Raw genomic sequence first — 26,801 nt, 5'->3', positions numbered from 1 at the left:
GTAGGGCTCAGTGGTATTAATCACCCGTTGGCTGCCAGGGTCTGTTAGTCGTTGGTTCGAATCCTAGTTTCGCCCTAGTTATGTTCATTGGTCTGCTCTAGAGCTTTATCATATCAGTAAGTGGCTACAGTAATCTGGCACGCCGTCATTTTAATGATTGATTTGTTTGGTTCTTTCTTTCTTACTTTCTAACGTTCTTATTGTTTAGGGGCGGTCGGGTAGCCTAGAGGTTATAGCGTTCGCTCGTCACGCCGAAGACCCGGGTTTCTGGTGTCCCCCCGCCGTGATATTGCTGGAATATTGCTAAAAAGCGGCGTAAAGCCTCAGTCAGTCTTATTGTTTTAGGCCGCACTCAGCAATATTCCAGCTATATGACAGCGTCCTGTAAACGATCAAGCTAATTATTGATACTGTGTGCAACGATCTACGCTGATGACACACAATCCAGGGTTGTTGGGGACCTATTCTACCCCGGACTCCCAGCGTCATCCACACTGTATTAAAATGGGGTGTACTCTCTAGGGGATCCCAGGGGAATTCCATGTTAAACTTGGCCAATGCAAAATTTGCTTGCCGTAAGAGTCCGTTAAAAGGATCGGATGGTCACTTGGTTGATTGCACAAGGCGTTGCTAAAAAAATCAACCGTTGGTTTGTCTTACTGCTATTTACAGGCCACGTCATATCAGTCTTTTAATGATTCGCACTGTCCAGAATATCGACTTGACGAGCTTTACCAACTTGGCTTCCGAATCGCCTCATTACAAAATATACGATATTCCCGTATAAGACTTAGTGTAGTCAATAATCAGCTAATAACGTATCTACGAATGTTTACAAAATAAATTATATTTGTGTCGTAAGTTTAGCATTGTTTTAGCAGCAGATATCATAAATTATAACGAATGGTGATTTGAATGATTAACTAAACAAGAATTACATATGCATTGCTGAATTCGAATCGAATACCGGTTATGAATAGTCGAACAGTTGTGGGTGGTTGTTCCAGAATAATTCGTCTATCATCTCATCAAACCACCAACAGCCGAAGCCATTAGTACACCAGTTGGTAGTCGTTCCAGGGAGATCTCTGATTTTCAGACCGTCTAGAGTGTCTGCCCGGAGAGAGAAAAATCGGTGGTTCGATCCCCGGCCGCGTCATACCAAGAAAGACGTAAAAAGATGATACTTTCCGGCATTAAGGGAATAAAACAAGGTCCGCGTCCTGTGTCTGAATGGGGTAATCATGTTAAAATTCGGAGTGGTATCTCAGTAGGCGAGATCTATACAACCGCCATTAGCCCGGTCTAGTTCAAGCAGCCACAAACACACACACGTGCATGCACATCGCTATATAAGTGCCATCATCTTGAACGCGACGTTGAACCGCATTTCACCTCACCTCTAGATCTGATTTGCCTAATGAAAAATGTCGAACTCGCTTCACTGTCTGATGCCCGGAGACAAACTACTCGCTCTGCGAAACAATGCCAAACAACTGCAATTGATAGATGTCGCACGAAACATTAATCGTCTTACACACGATATTGCTGACGTATTCTTACGTCACCGTGATGAATATCACTGGAGTCAATGACATTGCTGTCGTTTTATAAAGATTCATCAATCATGTGTCTCGCTTGAAATATTGATTTTCGAAGAAACATAAGTTAGCCTCTCTTTGATTTTTATTGAAATGGAAATGTCAGAATGATAAACAAGCACGTGCTTCAATCACTATTGTCATGTGATGCCATCAATCGCTTCCTTTCTGTAGAAATCAAATGCATCCATCAGATGCGGAGCTGAAGTTGAAAGACGTTCCGATCTGTAAACCGCGTTAGCTTAAATTTACATGCTTTTAAATAAAATCCGAAAGAAATCAAGCAAGGAATAGATCAAAGCACGCAGGCAATTTACATGACAAGAACAGCTGACTGTTGACTGTGAACTTCCTTAATGATCAAACCCCCATACCACTGATCTTTTCCTGACGTGTCTTTTTATCCTTTTATCTAATAATTGCCTTTTTCTATCTACTCATGAATTGAGAGGCCTCACAATGAGGTTGTTTGCTTTGATCGTACGCTCGGAGAATTCCTCAAAAGATTAACGCCATTTATAGGTGACCCAAATGTAATAAATATTCTTTATAGTCTGTAGGTTAAAGAAAATTACCAGTGTCGTGGGGGTATACCCTTTTTCGATACTTTGTGATTTGAATGTTTAAAGAAACGTAGGAAATGCCTGGTGTTCATGTCGTTTGAAACTCGGAGGATCAAGAATTCATTTTGCAGGAACAGGAAAAACAGGATAGTGGTGATTTCATCTGACACATCCAGAAGTTGATGCAAATGACTTTACGATAGATGGTATGATCATAGTGATAATTGGTATTATAAAATACCTTTGCCTCGTTCCACAAGCCGATCTTAACGCTAAGATGGTCGTAGTTCCCCTACTTTTACATAGGCTTACGATAGTCGTAGCTCTAAGATGGTCGTAGTTCCCCTACTTTTACATAGGCTTACGATAGTCGTAGCTCTAAGATGGACGGAGTTCCCATACTTTCACATAGGCATACGAGAGTCGTAGCTCTAAGATGGACGGAGTTCCCCTACTTTTACATAGGCTTACGATAGTCGTAGCTCTAAGATGGACGGAGTTCCCATACTTTCACATTGGCTTGCGATAGTCGTAGCTCTAAGATGGTCGTAGTTCCCCTACTTTTACATAGGCTTACGATAGTCGTAGCTCTAAGATGGACGTTGTTCCCCCACTTTCACATTGGTTTGCGATAGTCGTAGCTCTAAGATGGACGTTGATCCCCCACTTTCACATTGGCTTGCGATAGTCGCAGCTCTAAGATGGACGGAGTTCCCATACTTTCACATTGGCTTGCGATAGTCGTAGCTCTAGGATCCCATACTTTCACAGAGGCTGGCGTGGTCGTAGCTCTAAGATGGACGTTGTTCCCCCACTTTCACATTGGCTTGCGATAGTCGCAGCTCTAAGATGGACGGAGTTCCCATACTTTCACATTGGCTTGCGATAGTCGTAGCTCTAGGATCCCATACTTTCACAGAGGCTGGCGTGGTCGTAGCTCTAAGATGGACGTTGTTCCCCCACTTTCACATTGGCTTGCGATAGTCGCAGCTCTAAGATGGACGGAGTTCCCATACTTTCACATTGGCTTGCGATAGTCGTAGCTCTAGGATCCCATACTTTCACAGAGGCTGGCGTGGTCGTAGCTCTAAGATGGATGTAGTTCCCCTACTTTCACATTGGCTTGCGATAGTCGTAGATCTAAAATGGTCGCAGTTCCCCTACTTTCACATAGGCTTACGATAGGCGTGGCTCTAAGATGGTCGTATTCCCTATACTTTAACATACACTTACAATAGTCAAAATGGTGTCTGTACGCAATATAGCATCCTCCGTTCCACCAATCCAACATAGCTTTAAATACCACCATCGCTGATATGCTGCAGATCTGCGATGGTCACAGCGCTGTGGACGCTTTGTGGAACAGTCCATGCAGAGTGTTAAATGGCCTGAATATCATGTCGACACTGTTTACCATTTATATTGGAAATCCTGTGTTTTGAGGCATAGTCCTTGACATGATCTATAGCATCTGCAGCGAATTTAGACAACGTTTAAATCTCCTTGTGCCCGAAGAAAGTCTGGACTAATGAACCAGACAGTGTCTAATTCATTCTTCCCCTCGTCCAGAATCCGTGGCAGGAACCTACATGCGCCCTGAAATTGATCCCTTTGGGAGCTGCGCTTACGGTTGCTGTAGCCTGATATCAGGATGGTATCGACAAACCTATAACATGTCGTTGTGTACGGCCTGGCTAGACGTGTGATATAAACATTGCTATACACATCGTAAATGTTCCCCTTCAAGTATCGGGCCTGACATGACGTGCACATGGCATACTGATAACTGGTCGCTATATATATCTAGTATTGACAAATTATTGACATTTAACATCCGTTTTTTGTGGGTCTATGGACATGCAATGGACATGCAAGATGCCATCCCCTTGTCGTTGTTGTCTAATGTCGACACAATATAATATGGACTAATATGGACATATTTTATATGAAATATATATATTCAATGTAAATCTGAAATGTTGAAGTAAATCTAATAGGACATAATTATGTTGTACATACACTCTTCAAAAAAAGAAACGCACAGGTAGTATGTAGTTATTTGAACCTGACTACACAACAAATCTGGTATATAAATTGGAAAGATGTAATTTGAAAATGTTGGTGGCCTGATATTAGACAAACGGTGAGTCAAAGTGCAGCCATTGTCGATTTGCAATGTCTTAAAAGGCATTGTTTTCACACTTGTTCAAAAATTTCATGGAGGAAAACAGTAAAGCAAAATGCACGTGCAAGTTATGGCATTCGTAACTCGTGGTAGTGGCTATAAAAAGGCAAGCATAAACCAATAACTTGTCATTCAATTGTCAACATTTTTCAAGTTCCACATGCCGATCGGAACATCGCCATAAGACATATCCAAAAAGGGGAATTGCAGTCCTCTGTTGCACGCCACTTCAACGTCCACCACAGTGCCATTTGGAGCCTTTGGGACCGATACACACAGTTCAATTCCGCTGCAGGCCGTCCGAGAACCGGTCGGATGCATACCTGGTTTGAGGAGGATATCAGACCAGACTGTCAGGAACCATCTTCGCGAGGCTGGAATCCGACCAAGAAGACCAGTTATCGTCCCTGTTTTGCAACAGATCCATCGACAGCGACGCTTGCGTTGATGCCATAACTTACAGCCTTGGAATTTGAGAAACTGGAGACGAGTGTGGTTAGCGATGAATCACGATTTCTTCTTCACCGATGCGATGGAAAACAACGTGTATATCGTCGTCGAAATGAGCGTTTTTCCCCACGTTGTGTATGTGAATTCGACAATTTCGGTGGCGGTAGTGTTATGGTGTGGGGGCCATATCCTACACCACGAGATCTGACTTGGTTGAGGTTCAGGGAAATTTGACAGCCAATCGCTACATGAATCAAATTCTACAACCTCAGCTTTTTCCAATCATTCACCCCTAGAGGGAGCTGTTTTAAAAAGACAACGCTCCACCGCACACAGTTCGTGTCACGCGGTAGGCTACCTTCATAATGCCAACATCAACGTCTTGCCCTGGCCGTCGAGATCTCCAGAGCTCAACCCAATCGAAGATCTCTGATCGACGTGTACGTCAACGTCAGAACACGTCGCAGACACTCCTACAACTGGCCAACGCATTACAAGCAGAATGGCGCAGAATTCCGAAGGACAGAATTCGTACACTTATTCAGTCAGTGCCGAGGAGATGCAGAGCCGTGATTGCTGCCCGGGCGGTCGCAAGAGATACAGCGCAACCTTGTGGCCTTATGTGACGTGACAATGGACAGTTTTCAATGCCTTTAATTGTACAACGACAACATGAGACTATCGAGCTCCAAAATTTCATATTTGTATCTATGATATCAAATTAAATATATCGATTTTATTAGGGTAAAATAAATTTACTAAACAACTATATCTTTTATTTAAGAGTGTATACTATATGGACATGGTATTAACATACAAGTATTTAATATAAGCTTTACCATTTCGGTTGTTGTAAGACTGATATGGACGTGTTTTTGATGAGTTAAATGTGGCGGTTTAAAACAATGTTGCAACCGACAGGATTCTGTGTAAGAATATAGGTCCCAACAACCGATGCGTGTTCTAAGAGGTGACTAAAGTTATCGTGTGGTCAGGATCGCTGACTAAATTGATGCACATCATCGTATCCAAATTATGTATATTTATGCCCATGATGCCAGTCACTGGATTGTCTGGTCAAGACTCGATAACTTACAGACCCTCGCAATAAAGCTGAAATATTACTGCGCTTGGTATTAAACAACAAACAAACAAAACCAATATGGACATATTATTGACAGGGTAATTATGACCGTTGTCATTTCGGTTGTTGGAGTGAGTGAGTGAGTGAGTGAGGTTTTACGCCGCTTTTAGCGATAGTCCAGCAATGTCACGGCGGGGGACACCACAAATGGGCTTCACACATTGTACCCATGTCGGGAATCGAACCCGGGTCTTCGGCGTGACGAGCGAACGCTTTAACCACTAGGCTACCCGACCGCCCCTCGGTTGTTGGAACCCTGATATGGACAAACTGAATGGGATTGACGTTTTATGTCCAGGTCGTTGACATATGTCTATCATGGCCAAACTGTTGATATATTACATATAATCTTTAACACTTCGGTCGTTTTGCGCTTCTGGTATGGATTTCCTATTGGACATTGTATCTCCAGATAGGTGTTCTTCTGATATGGTCATATTGCATGTAGTCTCTACCATTTCGTGAGTTGTAAATCTTATTTGACATGCTAATGACATCTAATAAAACGTCAACGTTCATGTATCCCGGATGAAAATGAGTGCCAAATGCTGAATTGGTCCAATTATTACCAAAAATAAAACTTTTCTTATCCAGGTCGCAGAACGGCAAACACAGAAATTCTGGCCTTCAGCAATAATTTGTTGTTTCATAGTGCAGATCGTGCACGTAGCATATGATCACGTATCCATAAATATAAGCTGTTGTTTTAGATCCATTCCATGCAACGGTAACGATTACACTACATGCAATGTAATCGGATGCATATGATGTATATTTAAGCGATGTCACGTTGACATTTCTCTCTTAAAAAGCTAGAGCTGTCAAAAGTACACGCACCCAAGACGAAGCCACATCAAAAGTAATTGATACTGTCTTCGGGAATTCTACCAATGACCTTATTTCGATCGAATTCTCCTTGTGTTTGTATCTGCAGCCATTCCAAATTAAATTGATATTCTTCATCACTGCCTTTGACATATTCCCTAGTAAATCTGTGGTGATAGCTGTCGGTGAAGCGCTACCCTATCGTATCGAAGGATAAGACTTTCTGTTTGAAAGTGAATTCTGCTGCAAAACAAACTCAACATTGTTTCACTGCATTGTATTTTAGAAAGGACATACCATTGCTTAACCTCTTAATTAGGAGATGAAGTGGCTCGTCATGTCGATGGCCTGTGTTCGATTCACCCGGCCACAATGTATAGCCCAATTTGATTTCTCAACGTGATAAGGATTAAACGCAAAGACTCTTCTAATGCCCATCTGAAACGGTCCCCAGAAATATTTTGTTTGTTGCTGCGTACACCGACGTCGTAGGACGGTGCACCATCATTGTCACCGGTTTATTTGGCCCAAACTTGATTATTTACAGAACGACACTGCTGGAGTATTGATGGGTGCGGCGTACAACAACATGCAGTTTCGAAGTGAAGATGCGATCTAAATCAATTTTCTTATATATCACTGCTGGATACACTTTTATGTTGCTGACATACACACATATAGACAGGAAGTGCCTGAAACAGTATTGTTCTTTCTGATAAGGCCAGGAAATGGTTCTTGGAGCTCCGCTGATGTGGGTTAATGAAGGTTCGATTTATATTGTTTTCACGTCGTCATAGACGTCTCTTTAGGTAATGTAATCTAACTCCATGAATGTGATCAACAGATTTCTGTCTGGTCTCAGGCACTGTCGGGGTTCTCCACCCGTCATACTTCTAACAACTGAGTTAAAGCCGCCCTTGGCCGTGCAATGGAGTCATCGTGCCCCAGGCCGTGCAAAGAAGTCACCGTGCCCCTTCAAATATCGGCCACATCCATTTGATTGACGTGTATTTGCTTTTCAGGTCTCTTTTTGTTTCCAGAAGGCCACTGATATTATTGATGTTAGATGTTCGCCTCTGTAGAACCTTAACAAAAAAATTATTCGTACATCCTTTTTGTATATTCTGATATTATCGATATACATATATGTGTATGTGTGTGTGTTACTTAATACTGTAACTTGTTCAAATTAAGGAACTCACAAAACACAGACACACACATACATACACACACATGCATGCATGTACACGTGCACACAGACACACACATGTACACACAAAAACAAATACACACGCACGCACGCACGCACACATGCACGCACGCACGCACACAAAAACAAACAACAAGAAACAGATAGAAACAACACTTACGAAGGGAAGATGATATTCTGAAGAACAAAAATTATGAATATTTTATTTTGGTATTCGGATCTAAGGACTTAATTAGAAGGTATTATTTCCACTGATCCTATTGTTTGTTTCAAACACATTAGCACAGTCGTATAGATTACCAGAGATTGTTTGCTGATTTTTCCTTCCAGAACTAGAAATGAAAATAGGCATATGAAACCACCGCATTTGTGTCATGTTCATACGTATGCATTTCACACTTCAACTTTTGAATAGTCGACTTTCCCTTTGTGTCGAGCAATATTCCAGAAGCTCCAGCGTTCTACATTTCACAACTTTTGAGGTACATCCGAGCGTGTGTTTTTCTACGAAGATTTAAAAGACCGTCATACAACTCTTTCTCAAATGGGGGCACGGGTGGTCCAGTCGTCAAAGTTGCGTCCCTTTTGGCACGCCAGAAACCTATGATCGTGTGTTCAAATCCCGGTTCGCCCCGATGTTTCTAGGTTTGTCAGCACCATACCGTGGTTTCACCGAAGTGGTAAACGTCTGAGACCTGCATCACTCCGGGCTTTCCTCCCACATTAAGCTGACACGCCATGATATAACTGGAATACTGTTAAAAGCAGCGTTAAATACAATTCACTCACTCACATTCTCAATATTCCCGTGTGGGTTCCTGATTAGAAAACATCCCCAGCAACCATTGCTGGTCCAAGAGGCGTATTCCGACGGTGTGGATAGATGCTCACAATATCGATCACTGGATTGTCTGGTTCAGTATCGATTATTTACAGATCGCCGTCATATAGCTGAAATATTGCTGAGCACGGCGTTAAACAAACAAAACAAACGAAAATCTGGCTCACAACTTGTTTTTCAGGGTCACATTATTTAGGGCGATCGTAAAACTTTCAAAAGGTTGCACGGTAGACATGTGGATGACATTTCCAAATTTGACGCATCAGGGACCAAATTGATGTACCATGTGTTCCCGTGTTTGTTTAGCTGAACACAACTTGTATTTGCAGGTTTGTAAAGGGTGCCACCGGAGGTCAGAATACGCCCTCTGTTTCCGAACAATTATATCATCACTATTTGATAGTGAGTTATAAACACATGAATCATACAATAGATTTTTTTATGATAATGGAAAAGATTTTGTCGCTTTTAATTACAATTTATTGTATGCTGATGAAGATACCAGGCTATAATAAGGAAGCATGTGTTGGTATAGAATTATGTATGTAGATTGCTCGGCATATAGTCAGCACTAAGTTTCACTCATTTTATGATATTTTTTATGTGTCCCTTCATTTCTTCCCACTGGTATATTTTTAATTTCAGCTTATTGCAGGAGTCTGCCTGCTGTACATATTCTTGGAATGAGTTAAACTTCGGGTTGAGCAATATTTCAGCTATATCACTGAGTATCAGCCTAACGTGCGAGAAAAGTCTAAAGTGAAGCCCGTCTTTTGGGGCACGCCAGAAACCTATGATCGTTGGTTCGAACCACGTTTCGCCCGAATAATGTATCTAGGTTTGTCATCACCATTCTCGTGCTCGTTGGTTTCACCAAAGTGGTAACTGTCTGAAACATGTACCATTTGGTCTTTCCGCCCACATCAAGCTGACACGCCGTGATATAACTGGAATACTGTTCACAGCAGCGTAAAACTCCCTCACTCCCTCATTTACTCACTCATAAGACCCGTCTTCAGCATCCCATGCTTGCCGTAAAAGGCATGGTTGGTGCATGTCATTGTATCCAAATTGCGTGGATCGATGTTCATGATGTCACTCACTCACTCACTCACTCACTCACTCACTCACTCACTAAAGTGAAGCAGTTTGTAGATGCTTCAGTTCGAGGTAACCATGAGACATACCCAGGAACATAACCGGAACTGATCCTGGATCCGAACCCAAATATTTTTAATATAACCTGTATTTGCCTTATATGCTGAGACCTTGCTTTCTGTTGCCAGTCCTACGTAAGCTGCACACTCGGTGTCCACAACATTGGCCCCATCCTCATCTGCTTCGGGGCAGTCAGTGCTGTTGGTTCTGTGGTGATTGGTTACATCGCCGAGCACATCAAAAGGTTCCTCTTCATCACAGCTGGTGCTACCTTCAACGTCGGGCTACTTATAGTGCTGTGGTTGTGGAAGCCACAACCAGGAGACGTTCCTAACTTCTACGTCGTCGCAGGCTGCTTGGGTCTATGTGATGCTATCTGGCAGACGCAGACATACAGTAAGTAGAGCCAAACCACTTCAACACAGTGCCATCTTTAGCACAGTGACCTGTAGATAATCGAGTTATGGGCTGCACGACGATGGTAACCATACCATTCTTTTTTTATCGCTGATATAATATATTTGGACATATTTATAAGCTTATCCTCACCCCACTGCGTCATGCCTCCATTTCTGTATCCGAAATTCCCAAGGACCTGTCACCATGTGGAACTCAAATGAGAACCATGGATGCGTGTGTTATGTTTGTCTTTACGTCAGTGTTTCGCTGTGCAGAGTTGCGTCCCTTGGGCACGCCAGAAATCCATGATTGTGGGTTCGAATCCCGGTTCGCCCCGATTATGTTTCTAGGTTTAGTTAGCACCATACCTGCATCACTTCGGGCTTTCCTCCTACATTAAGCTAACACGCCGTGATATAACTGGAATAGTGTTAAAAGCGGCGTTAAACCAAACTCACTCACTCACTCACCCAGTGTTAGACTAAATGAGGATCGGATGACCACAATGGCTCCATTGTGAATAATGAATGTTGTCATTAGGGCCACTCTCATTTTTGACGTTACTGAATGATTCTCTGAAATCCCTCACCACCCAACTGCCGGACAAAAGAAAGTATACATGATGGTGGCAAACAAACAATATTTTTATACGGATTTTATACGGTATAACAATTTTGGACTCATAGTTTGCCGTGTTTCGGTTAATGTTTTCAGCCAAGTAACGTTTTAAGAATGTTTGTAATTGTTTATTTAAATCCAGTTTGCACTTGTTAAAAGGCAATCATGAAAACAGTGCCAGTTGCCAGCGAAGCTGTGTTACTACGAGTTTCTCCGTGGTCTAGTGGTAGAGCGTCCGCCCGGAGAGCGGAAGGTCCGGGGTTCGATTCCCGACCGCGTCATACCAAAAGACGTTAAAAGATGGTACTTGTTGTTACCCTGTCTGGCGCTCGGCATTAAGGGGCTAAAACAAGGACTGGTCTGCTCGGAGTCAGTATACTGTGTCTGAGTGAGATAGTCATGTTAAACTGCGGCCTGGTATCTCAGTGAGCTAGCACTATGAATCGGCATCAGTCCCGTCTAGTACAAGCAGCCACACACACACACACACACACCATTTCACCTCACCTCACTACGAGTTTAATTTAACACTGCTTTGATCAGTATTTCAGCAAAATGATGACTTGTATGTTATTGTGGGAGGGTAGTGAATCATTACGTAGGTCGTCATTTTTTTACCAGATTAGTGATGCTGATTGACTGGGCACAATAATCAGGTCGAGTATTTTTAGCCAAAGGAATCGTTTATTTCAGACGTCTGTTTACATTTTGTAAGTTAGGACCTTTATTCATCTTCATTTGGGATATAATATATCGCTTGAGCCAACAGTGGTATGGTTTAGTGGTTAAAGTGTTTGCTCGTCACGCATAAGACCAGGTTTCGATTCCCCGTGGGTACAATGTCAATTACTGGTGTCCCCCGCATGATATTGCTGGGATATTGCTAAAAGCGCCATAAAACCATACTCACTCACACTTGCCCCAACTCCATCTTCTGTGCATCCTCGCCACGTGCACCATGTATTAACCCTTAACATGCCCATTCCCACCATGTAATACCTACACTGCCCCACTTCCACCATGTAATGCCATCCTGGCCCAATCCCAACTCCATCAAGTAATACCTCCCCATACCCCAACCCCCACCCCATCATGTAATGGCTCCCCTGGCCCAACCCCCGGCCCACCGTATAATGGCTCCCCTGCCCCAACCCCCACCTCACCATGTAATGCCACCCCAGCCCATACCCCACCCCACCATGTAATGGCTCCCCTCCCCCAACCCCCACCATCACCATGTAATGCCTCCCCTGCCCCAAACCCCACCCCACCATGTAATACCTCCCCTACCCCAACCCCCACCCCACCAGGTGATACCTCCCCTACCCCAACCCCCACTCCATCATGTAATGCCTCCCCTGCCCCACCCCACCATCAATGCCTCCCCTGCCCCAACCCCCTCCCCACCATGTAATACCTCCCCTACCCCAACCCCCACCCCACCAGGTGATACCTCCCCTACCCCAACCCCCACTCCATCATGTAATGCCTCCCCTGCCCCACCCCACCATCAATGCCTCCCCTGCCCCAACCCCCTCCCCACCATGTAATACCTCCCCTGCCCCAACCCCCACCCCACCAGGTGATACCTCCCCTACCCCAACCCCCACTCCATCATGTAATGCCTCCCCTGCCCCACCCCACCATCAATGCCTCCCCTGCCCCAACCCCCTCCCCACCATGTAATACCTCCCCTGCCCCACCCGACCATGTAGTGCCTCCCCTGCCCCAACCCCATCCACCATGTAATTCCTCCAGTGCCCCAACCATCCTCACCACGTAGATTGCTGAGTGCATCATTAAACATTAAACAAACAACCCCCAACATGGAATGATTTTTTCCCCACTCCCATCGTGTAATGCCTCCTCTGACCTCACCCCTACCACCCCCTACATTCTGACCTCCATGCCTGATGCTTCACTGTTTGTACAATTGATTCAACCCTGAACAAACGCGTCCCGGTGACGGAGTTCCCACCAAGCCGAGTGAAGAGACCCCTTCTGTTTGACTTCAGCTCTCATTACGCTGTGATGGGAATTGGCAGAGATTCGTATGTATGGACAGTAGGATTTCGATCTGCTTCAGAGGCCTTCAAGTACTGCCTCATTTGTCATGAGTAATAATATCACAAACAGAGAACATTTTTCTGCGGTTTCCTATTTAAAACGCAGTTTCATCTGGGTTCACGAGGCGACTTGTTCCCTGTCTCCAAGCATTGATTAATGACATATTAGTAATGGACTCCCCGTCGGAATATCGGTGTGTCCGTCAATAATACAGCGATTGGTCTGAATTACCAAAACTGCACGGCTTTACTTGCTCTGCGAATTTCGAAATGATATATATCGTGCTTAAAAAAATAACTCAATGTCATGCCCAACTTCATGCGATTATATTGATCTATAGAACATAATTATGTATTGTTAATCACCAGTATTCTGACAAGGACAAGGGGAACTCGAAACGATCAAAGGTAGAACAAAAACACAGATCGATAAATAGCAATAGTTGGGCGTAACGCCGTTTCGAACAATATTTTAGTTAAAGGTAGTCATCGTGTTACTTAATTCGAACACGAAGCATTAACTACCATGCAAAATAAAGCATGCTACCATCTCTGACGGTAGCTACAAATGAAACAAACAATAAATCTTGATTTTTCATTGTTTCGGTGACTTATTTCAGCCTGGTAACTTTTTGCTAATGCTTGTAATTATTTTTACAATTTACAATTCCAATGCTTTCTTTTGCCCTGCAGTTTTTTATCGTGCTATCTTAATTGTCTCAGTGTTTTGTACACATTTCCTAGCTAGTAGTTATATCTGGTTTCATGTATAGAAACGAAATTCCAGTGTGGTGCTTTTGGGTCAAGGGTTTGGTGACTTGAGGTCTTCTTGGAATTTGGGTATCGCCGTTTGCATCCGCTATAAACTTGAGGGTACGTGTGTCAGGTTCACAATTGTGGTTGACGTTTATCACTTTCAAGGGACCCCGTGTACAGGTTTTGTGCTGACACAACGCCATGGGTCGTAATTGGGCAAACCTTGTATCTTAATCCATGATCGCCAGCGGATTCTGAACTACTGCCGTTGCCTCCACATATCGTCAGTCAACACATCAACAAAGTGAGTGAGTGAGTTTGGTTTTACGCCGCCTTTAGCAATATTTTAGCAATATCACGGCGGGGGACACCAGAAATGGGCTTCACACATTGTACCCATGTCGGGAATCGAACCCGGGTCTTCGGCGTGACGAGCGAACGCTTTAACCACTAGGCTACCCGACGGCCCCCCACATCAACAAAGACTGACTCAGGAAATTCACACCTATTTTGTATTCGCTTCTCATGACCAGGATTAAAACCTCTCCACAAACCCGGTACTCTATCTGCTCGACCTGTGACCTGGGACCTGGGACTTGTGCGGTACACATACACGCGTTCGATACAATCGAAAAGATTTGTTTTCTTTGTTGTTTAATGCCGCACTCAGCAATATTCCAGCTATATGACGGCTACCTGTAAATCATAGTCTGGACCAGACAATTCAATAACTGACGTCATGAGCATCGATCTGCGCGATTGGGATACGACGACATGCATCAACCAAGTCAGCCGTTTTGACCACCCGATCCCGTTAGTGGCCTCTGACCACAAGCATGGGTTGCTGAAGAACAACTCTTTCAATGGACCCTCCACGCCATACCTCGAATATATCTGCTTACTACAGTTCACAACCGAGAAGTTATCTGCATAATGCTGTGTTTTTCTCCTGGTCTCACAGTGCTACATGAGTCAATAACAGTGCAATTTGGAGTCGACATGAAAATTGGCGGCTGAAACCTAGGCTACTGTGAAAAGAAGGAAAGGTGAAATGACTAAATCAGAACCGGAATGAGCATATTATCATTACGTTTGCGTTTACTTCCCACATATGCTTTTCATTGATAATGAAATTTATGTTTTTCTGAAAATGATATTTTGACAATATTATCAAAAAGGTTTATCTTGCAGAATACTTGTGTGTTTGCAATGTCCACCCATGCCGAGGTCAGATGTCAACATATTGTAAACTACTGGAGCAAAAACTGCAAAAATGTCGCATCTGTGCGTGTATGCATTCGATCTTTAAATGTTAATGATTCCAAGCGGGGTGAGGTCGTTGTGCTGTTGTAGTTACTGTCGTCTTTGTTTGATCCCTACTCCTAAACTATTGCATTATCGAATCATTGAATGTCGAGGTGCGTGATTGGCGTCTTGATGCTCAGAATGCAAAGGAGTTGACAGCATGAAATTGATATAAATCTGTAATCATTTGCTGCTTCCTTGTGCTTTAAAGCCGCACTGTAAATTTATCACTTCTCTCAAAATGATTTTGAAGGCAACCTATAGATACACCAAAATATTTTATCAAGCTGCTTTCTCACCTGTAGGGTCAAGCCTCCCCAAGCTCAAAACATACATGTCCCCCATACCCTGAAATATATCCCAGATAGCGTCGTTTAACTGTTGAATTTCAGTCCCTAAAGTCTCCAAGAGCTTCAGGTTACACTTCCGCGTGAATACATGACATATCTCCTCCGCCGTGATTGTACAGGCAAGGGTATTGCATTAGAAGGGTCATCTTCTCCATTTTCCAGGCAATAAAGTATTTTCAGTTCTCATCCATAGCGGCCGGATGAAGGATCGTGTGAGTGATTGTTGTTTACAACTGCAATATTCTTATTTGATTTGCGAAATTAGATTTATGTCAGAGTCGGATCTCTCATTATACCATTGAAAGTCTCGAAGACGCTTTCAGGCCCCGACTCGACGTTAGCCGCTGATGGATAGGCCGCATGGTAGCATATAACCTTGTCCATATGACTTTCCTGGTTCTGTAGTCACGTAGGGGCCAACCATTTAGTGTTCTGGGAAGAGGAGGGAAACAAATAACAAATGCTTGAAACAAATAACTTTGCCTCACATTTTGCTACAACAAAACCCAAATAATTGTTCTCTGGACTTGCTGGGTGTTGTAAAATGTGTTGTAAAATAAAACATGTCGGCTCCCCCTTTCAGAGAAACAATGTATAACGCTTTTAGCAATATCACGGCGGGGGACACCACAGATGGGCTTCACACATCGTACACATGTCAGGAACTGAACCCGGGTCTTCGGCGTGACGCTTTGACCACTAAGCTACGCGACGACCCCCTTGTATGACATGATGTAGTGCTGAAAAATATTCTGTTTAAAGATGGTTGGTCTCTTAATTATCTTCCGACTGTGATCGCAGATGAACAATTGATCACATTTTGATTCTAGAACCAGTTTCAAAATTATCAATGGGACTTGCAGATTGGCATTGAATGAGAATTTTTAGTTATTTTTTTTTCTCTATTGAAAGCATTTTCACAACTATTTTGCCTTTACGCCCAGTGGATCTGCGGCAGAAAAATCGAGACTTCTTATTATCTGGGGTTAACGTTTTATATTTGTTAAGGCGCGTGATTCGCTTCCTGACAGCAGTGTCATTTTGTTCTGGCTTGATCAAACGTTCCCGAATATTATCTTCTCAAAATAATAGGGGATGGTATTGCAAATTTAGATTTCATTATCGAATTCATATTATATTACGATTACTATGAAATATGAATCGTCAAGAAAGACGGCCAGTCCATTAAGATCTTCCATGTAAAATGAAGCCATGAAAGATTTGATCTTCCATTTGAATACACTGTATGACTGAAGCGCATTCACTGGCATGTGTATGGACACTGACAAAGACATTGACTGCAACATTTACATGTATCAAGCGTATCAGTGCCCTCAATATGTTCATATAATACCACCGCACTAAAACCCCATATTGCTTGTCTTATACGTATGGGATATTTCTACTGAAGGGGATCGGGTGGTTATAGTCGGCGTCTGGTTGTGTGTCATCATGCACCGACAGCTCGGATTCTTGCTCATGCGTTCAGTCACTGGATTGTCTTGTCCAAACTGCACTATTTACAGACTGCCGTCATGTGGCGGGAATGTTAACGCCTGCGGCTGTTAACAACATGCTTTCGCTCAATGAACCGTAAGACGTGTAGATTCTGGATGAGTTGAGGTGATTTCGGGTTAAGCGTCGTTTCCAAGATTATGGCACTTATTTAGTGACGTGCATGCACGTGTGTGTGTGTGACTGCTTCTACTAGTCCGGACTGATGCCGATTTATAGTGCTAGCTCACTGAGATACCATGCCGGCGTTTTAACACACAGACACAGTACACTGACTCCGAGCCAACCAGTCCTTGTTTTAGCCCCTTAATGACGAGCGCCAGGCAGGGTAAGAAGAAGAACCATCTTTTAACGTCTTTTGGTGTGAGGCCGCCGGGGATCGAATCCCGGACCTTCCGCTCTCCGGGCGGACGCTCTACCACTAGGCCACGGAGGCGGTCTTAGACATGTAGAAACAACTGATAACACAGCACAGTACATATAGAAAGTTTAAATTTATATTTCTTTTTAACAATGGGGTCGGGGTGGCCCAGTTGATCCAGGCGCCGGCATTCGTTGTGCCTCATAGTCATACTGGAATCCTTTGATCGTGGGTTCGAATACCAGATTTACCCTGATCATATTTCGAAACCTGTTAACACAGGACAAGTGCTCGTGTGTTTGACCAAAATGGTCAAACAATTGCCTAAGACATGCATAATTTCGGGTCGTCTTCCCCGATCAAGCTGAGACGCCTTGACATAATTGAAATTCTGAAACCAAACCAAACACTCTTTATTAAGTCCCGAGAGAAGAGAGTCAGCAATGAAAGTCACCGTTTTAAATTTTTATAGTATTTGAAAGAACACACCAGGGAGTATGTTAAACGTAGCAATGAAGTTTCCCAATGTTATATTATTTTAAGTATACACATGGGGATATTTCAAGTCATAGCCGTGTTGCTTTAAACGGCGCGTCTCATTATCCGGCCGACCACTTGATCGCCTTACGTCACACTGAGTGTTAAATCGATGATCGTGAAGCCTCTTGCACGATAGTGTCAGCACATCATTATGATGGGCCAGCCTTGTACGACCAGGGAGAGGTTTTATTAATGAATACGTCACTTACAAGAGATTGGAAAATCTCTCTGGATTAGCAACGATGAACGTATCATCAACAACGGTTATCTCCCTTCGGAAACAGGACGGGCTCCAACTGAAGTCATGAAAAAACTGAATTTAATAATAATGGACGGTTTCAAAGATTTCTATAAAGCGTCTTTATCAATCATTGTGTACAGAATATTGTGAATAAATATTGTTATTAACGAGGTGTGACTCTTTGGATATGATGCGTGTCCATAGTCATAAAATGATATACACTGTTAAACGACATTTAATGCCGGAAATCCTTGCAATATTGGGAAATGCATTTGAATGTATTTGCTGAATGTAATATATGCTTGTAGATAGTGTTCGGATGAATGGAGACATTTCAGTGGGTGCCTGGCTGTCGTAGTATGTGTTGATACCCCGAGAGCATGCATACGTTCACTCACTCACTCACTCGCACGTGTGAAGATCCTGGGTAGAATAGGCCTTCAGCAACCTATGCTTGCCGTAAAAGGCGACTACGCTTGTAGTGAAAGACGACTAATGGGATCGGGTGGTCAGGCTCGCTGACTTGGTTGATGCATGCCATCGTATCCTAATTGTACGTGGATCGATGCTCATGATGTCAATAACTGGATTGTCTGGTTCAGACTCGATGTTTCACAGACCGCCATCATATAGCTGGAATATTGCTGAGTGTATCGTTAGAAAAACAAACAAATTCACTCCTTCAAATCATAGATTAACGCAAAGTGTTAAGTAGTGTTAATCACCGTTCATGTTAATAGCGAATGTTTGGTAACATGAAATTGCATATATGTTCACACGTACATGTATCTATACAACCAATAACTTATCAGTTATGGTTTTCACCCTCAGCATTATCTGACATTTACTATGCTAGACATTGATCAACCTTCTTGTTGTGGGCGTTGATGTGTCCACCTATTTCAAATCAAGTTGAACTTTATTACCTTGAATCACTGTCTCATGCGGGGGTATCATAAGATGCTGAAAAATATATTTAGTCTCTGTTGGAAGGTGAACATTTTACCATCGCCATTGCTGAGAGCCATGAAGTTATGACCCGACTGAAATACAACATGTCTGACCTGATACGAGACGTCCATACACAATTCATTAGAGGAAGCCATTGAGCTATACCAAAAGTCTGGAAGACAAAAAGTAACACGTGACATAAATACGTCACAGTGGAAGTCCCTTTTTGTACATTACACCAGTTTCACAACTCAGGACTTAGTGTAGAGTGTTGATACCCAGATAATGAATACCTCGTATTGGTATTCAACGGCGCTTAGAATGACTGCTCGAAAGCAACCTTTAACTTGGGTCAGATTCTCGGTTTTTCATCGGTATATCCAAGTTACCTTGTGAAACACGCTGCTCTGTAACGTAATTAGAAACAGGCACTCATTCATACTGCATTAATACATAGATCCAAGCGGTCCTGCCCCGGGCACGTCTGTGAGGAGTTTCATCAAATATTCATCATATTTCTTTATGTTTCAGCCTTGTTCGGAGTTCTATTCTCGCACAAACAGGAAGCTGGCTTCTCCTCTTACCGGATGTTCCACGCAACCGGATGTGCCATTGCCTTCGGATACAACTACTTCCTGTGTGTCGAAACGAAGGTGTACATCCTCGCTGGGTTCCTGGCCTTGTCCCTAGCTCTTTACACCATTATTGAAATGAAAGTGCAGTTGCAGAGCCAGCACATTGGAGACATTGTGGCGCTGTGAGGGACGGACTAATTCCATTAGCCGTGGTCTGATTAAATCCTTTAAAAGGAATGTCAGTACTTCTTTACGGTGTGCTTCTTCGAATTTGATGTGGGACAATGGAGGAGTTTCATTAAACAGAATAAATGGAGATTACAGTGACAGTAGAAGCTGTAGATTGTAAGCCCGTGGTTGATACAAGTCACAACTGAATAGTAAGCCTTCAGAACCACGAACTTGAGGAGTGTATATTCAGTAATAGCACTGGACATAAGGCGGAAACAGAAACAGTGCCCAAAGTCGGCAAGCTCAACGTTATGATAAGGAAGAGACTATATGGATGTCAACTTCTTTATTATGAGGAAACACAATGTTTCGGAGTATATGCTTACTCCTTCATTAACGTTATGATGCATATTTATCTGTGCTTCAACAATTACTTTAATTACAGACATAATGTCACAGTTGCACACAGGGCACCAATTACAACGTCTATCATTGTAATTATCCCCGGCTGGAAAGGTATCAGGCTGTGGAGCACTGTCATCCTCATTTTATGCCAACTATTATCAACACGGACACGATGGTCCCTTGCAAGCACTGGACCACAGTGACATGTAATTAGAAGGTCTCGTATGGGCGGTAGAATTGTCTTGCTTCTTACACGATCATTGCTGCACGGCGTATCAGATAGAAATGACGTCCCAGTGTTGCTGGGAGCTTTAGAATACACTCCATTTTGGGGACACATACATTGTATAAAACATTATGTGCAACGTTAGTGCTTGTGGCAATGACGAGTTTCTCTGTAAACGAATTTCATTATCGTATTATATCGTTTGCCATTGTGAGGAGTTTCATCAACTATTCATCATATTTCTTTATGTTTCAGCCCTGTGAATATTTATTAACTCTATTATGCTTCATGTCATATATAAAAATTATCGGGCGGTCGGGTAGCCTAGTGGTTAAAGCGTTCGCTCGTCACGCCAAAGACCCGGGTTCCATTCCCGACACGGGTACATTGTGTGAAGCCCATTTGTGGTGTCCCCCGCCGTGATATTGCTGAAATATTGCTAAAAGCGGCGTAAAACCATACTCACTCACTCACTATAACAAATATCACGACTAAGTCGTGTTGTTCTATTACCTTGTTGGTGGTAACAACGTGACACCTGTCTTGTGACGGGAAAGACATTCATGTTGGGTTTCTTAAGAGAAACAACATAACACATGTCTCAAGTTCTCAAACACATATGCGCTCCACAATGGAGGTCCAGAGTGTATTGATGATCCTGTAAATGCAAAAGGAGTGGCGTCATTGTGCACATCTTTGAAAAGGAAAATCATGTCAGTTGCTTCCTTGAGGCGCAGTCTTATAGCACACATGGCTGGCATTACTTCAGTTTCAGGGGGCAGACGTTTTATGGGTTTCATTAAGGTGTGGGCATCATATGGCAAACATATAATGTCGTACAATATGCATATTCTCTCAAATGACAAGAGAAGTATTTCTGGTTTCTGTTCAAATCATTGTAAATACTGTCTATTTTGACCACGCTGAAAACATGAAACACAATATTGCTTTTTTTAATCAATTGAAATATGTTTTATTGAAACATCAAATATGAGACGTAACTATTCAGTTTCATTCATCAAGGGTCAGCTGAATGAATTCTACAATAAATAACGAACACACGTACACGCTATCACACCACTACACTGCATCCCACTCCGATCTTAATATTCTTGTAACCATCAATTCCTCTTGACTTCAGCTTCAGAGTATATTCATAAACCTATCCACATACTTGAGTTCATGTTTACCAATTCATTAAAAGATATCCCTTGATGCTTTCGTGGGTTCTTATCCCAGATTCGTCTTAGATATGTTTGGTTGGTCAGCATTGCACTCGTGCCCTTGGCTTTCACCAAAGTGGTACACGCCAAGAACGCATCACTTCGACCTTTCCTTCCACGTTAAGCCGACAAGCTGTGACTAACATACTGTCTAGAGTAATACAAAGACTCGCCGACCATGCAAGAGAGGAATTACCAAAAAGATGCGTCACAAATGCCCTTTTATCGTAATGTTTAACTATCACAGGAAGAAAAGTAATGCTATCAAATAATATACAAGATACACAAGTTGGAAATATGACATTTGTACAAATTAAAATAACACACATACACGATTTGTTTATTGAATACATACAGATCTGTATATCTTTGAACATCTTTTTATATCATACATTTCCTATATATTAGTTATTGTTTTCGGTTTTGTATCGAAGTTTGCATTTACTAAAATTATCTTTCAACATGTTTAGATAGTTAGTAACGAAATTTCTGTGTGCAGGGACACATCGGCATTATTTTTTATGATTTATGATACATATCAATGAAACATGATCAGTTATCAATAAGGAACATGTTTCCTTCATTTGTACAAAGACGTTTCAAGCATTACTTGTCTCGCTTTGGCATGTAAGAAATACAGAGATATACAAATGGGTTTACAAGGCTTGTATATGTCTTTACAAGGCTTGCATGTTCCATAAGTCTTACCCTGTACAACTTTGTGTATTATGTATATCTTAGTCAAGACAAGTACAGCTCTCGTGGTCAAGTGCATAGTGCGTCTGCCAAAAGAGCGAATAGTCGGTGCTTGTCACCCCGGCTGTGTCATACCAAAAGATGGTATGTGTCTGGGTAGGGGAATCCTTGTTAAACTGCAGCATGGTATTTCTGTGGGTTTGTACTACAAAACTGGCACTAGTCCAGACCAGTACTATAACACACACACACACACACACACACACACACACACACACACACACACACACACACACACACACACACACACACACACATACACGCACGCGCGCATACACACATATATATGTGAAATCATGGCATCGTATCCCAATTTCCTGGATCGATAGATTGATGTTAGTCACTATTGTCTGGTCAAGAATCGATTATTTTCATATCACCGTAATATTGCTGAGTGCGAAGTTAAACAACAAACAAAAACGAATATTAGTAAGGACATATACAAGTTTTCGTCCTCTTTTTCGTCCTCAAGCTTTCGTTACTGTTACCAGCACTTGAACTTTTTGGACCCAATCTTAGTTTTGTGTCAATGTTTTTTTATAAGAAGTGGCGTCAGCGATGTGTCTCCTTAATCGAAGATTGATAATGATTGTTCGATCATTTTGCCTTATTCAAACAATTTCTAGCAACATATAATACCAGATAGTTTCATTCATTAGAATATTAGAAAGTACAGTAAACTACGGTTATAACGAACTAAAAGGGACCACTAATTTAGTTCGTTATAACCGCATTTCGTTATGGGTACATATACAGCCTATATACAGCAAATGGACGGGGCCCAAAAGCAGTTCGTTATATCCGTCAGTTCGGTATAAGCGTGTTCGTTATAAACGTAGTTTACTGTAGATCCATGTATACATATATATGTATTAAAAAGGTCATGTTCATTTCAGGACATACATGTACGTTCACTACTAAATAACAGTTCGTGTTATATTATGCTCTTGTATTCAAAATCATTAGTTGATCATTTTTTTAATGTTCCAAATATGAACAAATTGGCGTCTTACAATATTGACGTATTTAAAGATTTTTCATAATTTATATTCAAAAAGGTCTTTCGATTTCAGAGTGTACATATTGACGTATATGCAAGGTGGATCTATGTACCATCGAATCAAAAGGTTGTTATTTATGGTAGATGGGTTTCGTCAAAATTCTAAATGCTCATCTCACTATCGCTGAAAGCAAATATATTTCCCGGTTTTAGAACAGATAACAAAGTATTACAAACAAGCAGACTGCTAATTCTATTTATGTACAATGTAAACTTTGAACTAACTTTATGTGAGATTCGATTTAGAATTTTGGCCCCTTTTCTCTTCCATATATCTTAATGGTCACGAACTCCCTATGCACTCAGTGTACATTCGATTTTTTCTCTTTAGAATTGAAGTGTGTATATTACAAAAATAGACTTTAAGCATTAATACATTCGGAGTATTATGAACAGAGGAGAGAATCATTATACGTGTACATAAGGTGTATATTCTGTACATAGTTGGTTATTATGTTTACTATGAGTATTTTGACGTGTTCCGCTGCAGGAGATGGTATTAATGTAACTCTTCTAGTCACTGTTGATAAATGTATGTTTTGTATTGCTGCATAATATCATAGTATATGATCGATAATTGAAGTTTTTATGAAATCGCTTTGCCAGAGCTACGGTTCAAACTAAATTCTTCCTACTTCCAAGGGCGTCAATATGTGCCTACTTAAATCAATACTCCTCCCGGATAAAAATCGGGTCAATGTTAACCTATTTTTCTTAAAATGCAACTACATATAAATAAACCAGCCTTGTATTCGTCACGGGGCGGTCGGGTAGCCTAGTGGTTAAGCGTTCGCTCTTCACGCCGAAAACCCGGGTTCGATTCCCGACATGGGTACAACGTGTGAAGCCCATTTCTGGTGTCCCCCGCCATGATATTGCTGGGAAAGTGCTAAAAGCGGCGTAAAATCTAATTCACTTACTCATTCACTTGTATTCGTCACAGTCGAAATATACAATTTATACAGCCATATTTGTAAACAAACAACGTCTACGCCAGAGAATAATAATCAGTCTCGATATCTACCGAAACATATTTCATTAGAAATAACAGGAAAAATAGCGGTAGAAATTAGATGAAGTGATCACCGAAAATCAGTAACACCAGGTTTCGTAAGATGACAGAATTATAACGTAAAACGGATGATACGTTTGCATATAACCATAGTGTACAGATTGAAACAAAACACATAAAATTTCAGAGTTAAATGTATGGCTATCAAATGTACGTTTCGACATGCTACCGAGGTGGTTCGAACTCTTTCATAGCGTAGTTGATGCCATATGCTTAGGATAGTGCGTTTTCTATGACCAGTTTATGTGTCGCAAGCGCCTGAAATAGTGTCTAATTGCATGACATATGAACAACTGCATAATTGTATATGAATAATTACATGTATATGAACAATTGTATAATTATATATGAATAATTGCATAATATGTATTACCGTAATCAGTGATAAAGCGGGCATGAAATTAGCTGTATAAGTCGGATTCATGTTAGTGTGATTTCCTACCCTCTGATCCAGCTATCGAAATCTTGTAAAATGACGAGGTACGGTTGCCAAGCAAATGTCCAGTCTACGTGTAGCTATACACTTGAAATAAATGAGAGCTTTAACTCAGTGATGTAAGCATGTTGCTATACATGTAGTGAAGTTTAACTATTTTTGTCGTACGATCTTGGAAGACTTAAGGTACTTTAATGTTCTTGGAACTAATTTAACTATACATAACACTATCGGACCACTGTTTAAAAATCTTTGACAAATTAAAAATATACCTTATACTTTTTATACAATGCATCAAACATCCTAATTAATACGGATCCTAAAGTAATCGGTCTGTTAACAAGGTACGCATGCAGTAAGTTTAACGTCGTTGTTGCTTGTCAATACAGATCAATCAATACACGGTATAAACGAAATGAAATCCATCAGGGTCAAACAAAGGGAATAACAGTTTATTCAATTATTTGTTAAGAAGATTTTAAAAGAAGATTTTTATTGTTTTCTTTTTTGATAATTTGTGGAAGAGATCCCTTGAGGGGCCAACATTTAATGGCACTTGCTTTTTTAAAGTGTGGGCGATAGTCTCGGGACCTTCACGAGGGATAATGATATCCCTTTGGCATTGCAGCCAGTGTTATTGCTTTTGGAACACAAAGTGTACTATTTTTCTATCTATCAAAAATGTGCTTTGTGCTTCCAGTACTTTGTTGGTTGCATATTTTATCGTTAAAGATTTATACAAGTACCTTCTTGTCCTTCACTGGAATAAATACTGGTTATAATACAACTTGTCTTTTGCTCATTTGTTTCATCTTTCTCCCCTTGTCTGCAGTATTTTAATTTAACAAACAGAGTCTATTAAACACACATTTAACACAGTGATTGACAATAAATGATTATTACAGATTTCCCTAAATACACCATGAGAAAACAATTCTGGTAAAAGCGATTACTTTGCATATTTGTGTTCTTGGTGTTTGTATCATACTGATCAACTACTGTCATTACGTCTGATGGCAACAGTAATGTCAGAAAACAAATTGAATGAAGCTTGCGTTATTCCAACAATGGTGTTTTCATTACGTGATATCTGCATTACTTCAAAAAGTGAGTCTGCACAACGCCATCAATGAATGGTGTCTGTATATACGTCAATAATTGTGTTTACGGTACTCAACAGTTGTGTCTGCATTACGTCAACAATGGTGTCTGCACAACGTCAACAACTGTGCCTGAATAACGTCAACAACTGTGCCTGTATTACGTTAACAACGGTGCCTATATTACGTCAACAGTGGTGCCTGTATTACGTCAACAATGGTGACTGCACAACGTCAACAACTGTGCCTGAATAACGTCAACAACTGTGCCTGTATTAGGTTAACAACGGTGCTTATATTACGTCAACAGTGGTGCCTGTATTACGTCAACAATGGTGTCTGCACAACGTCAACAACTGTGTCTGAATAACGTCAACAACTGTGCCTGTATTACGTCAACAACGATGCCTGTATTACGTCAACATTGGTGCCTGTATTACGTCAACATTGGTGCCTGTATTACGTGAACAATGTTGTTGGCAACGTCAATATTACTTATGATTCGTCTGAATTCTAAAATCCATCTCAAGGCTAGCGCAGTACAAAATGGCCTGTTAACGTCTTTGGGCCACTGCTTGATAAATTGCATTTACACGATTTGTTGAAGCTCCCGTAGTAAAATCTGGTGGGCACGAATACTACGCTGTCGTCAAACGCTATCGAAATACGCTGTATATTGAATCTCGAACTGAATCAAA

The 26,801-nt window shown here is 41.6% G+C and overlaps 1 protein-coding gene across 3 annotated transcripts in view; it reads left to right on the top strand.

Annotated features, from left to right (window-relative positions):
• The window catches only part of LOC139456333 (protein unc-93 homolog A-like), a 99,884-nt gene extending 74,116 nt beyond the window's left edge, over positions 1-25,768 (top strand). For all 3 annotated transcript variants that reach the window (XM_071237974.1, XM_071237972.1, XM_071237973.1), the window contains 2 exons: positions 10,106-10,373; positions 19,611-25,768. In XM_071237974.1, the coding sequence (XP_071094075.1) occupies positions 10,106-10,373; positions 19,611-19,840 (498 nt within the window). In that variant the 3' untranslated portion in view covers positions 19,841-25,768. The remainder of the gene's footprint in view (positions 1-10,105; positions 10,374-19,610) is intronic.
• The last annotated feature ends 1,033 nt before the right edge of the window (positions 25,769-26,801 follow it).

Source organism: Haliotis cracherodii, unplaced genomic scaffold (assembly GCF_022045235.1).
Source record: "Haliotis cracherodii isolate W230 unplaced genomic scaffold, xgHalCrac1.p SCAF_11, whole genome shotgun sequence".
Lineage (NCBI taxonomy): Eukaryota > Metazoa > Mollusca > Gastropoda > Lepetellida > Haliotidae > Haliotis > Haliotis cracherodii.
The sequence above is the reverse complement of the archived record's forward strand: the minus strand, read 5'-3'. Positions and strand labels throughout refer to the sequence as shown.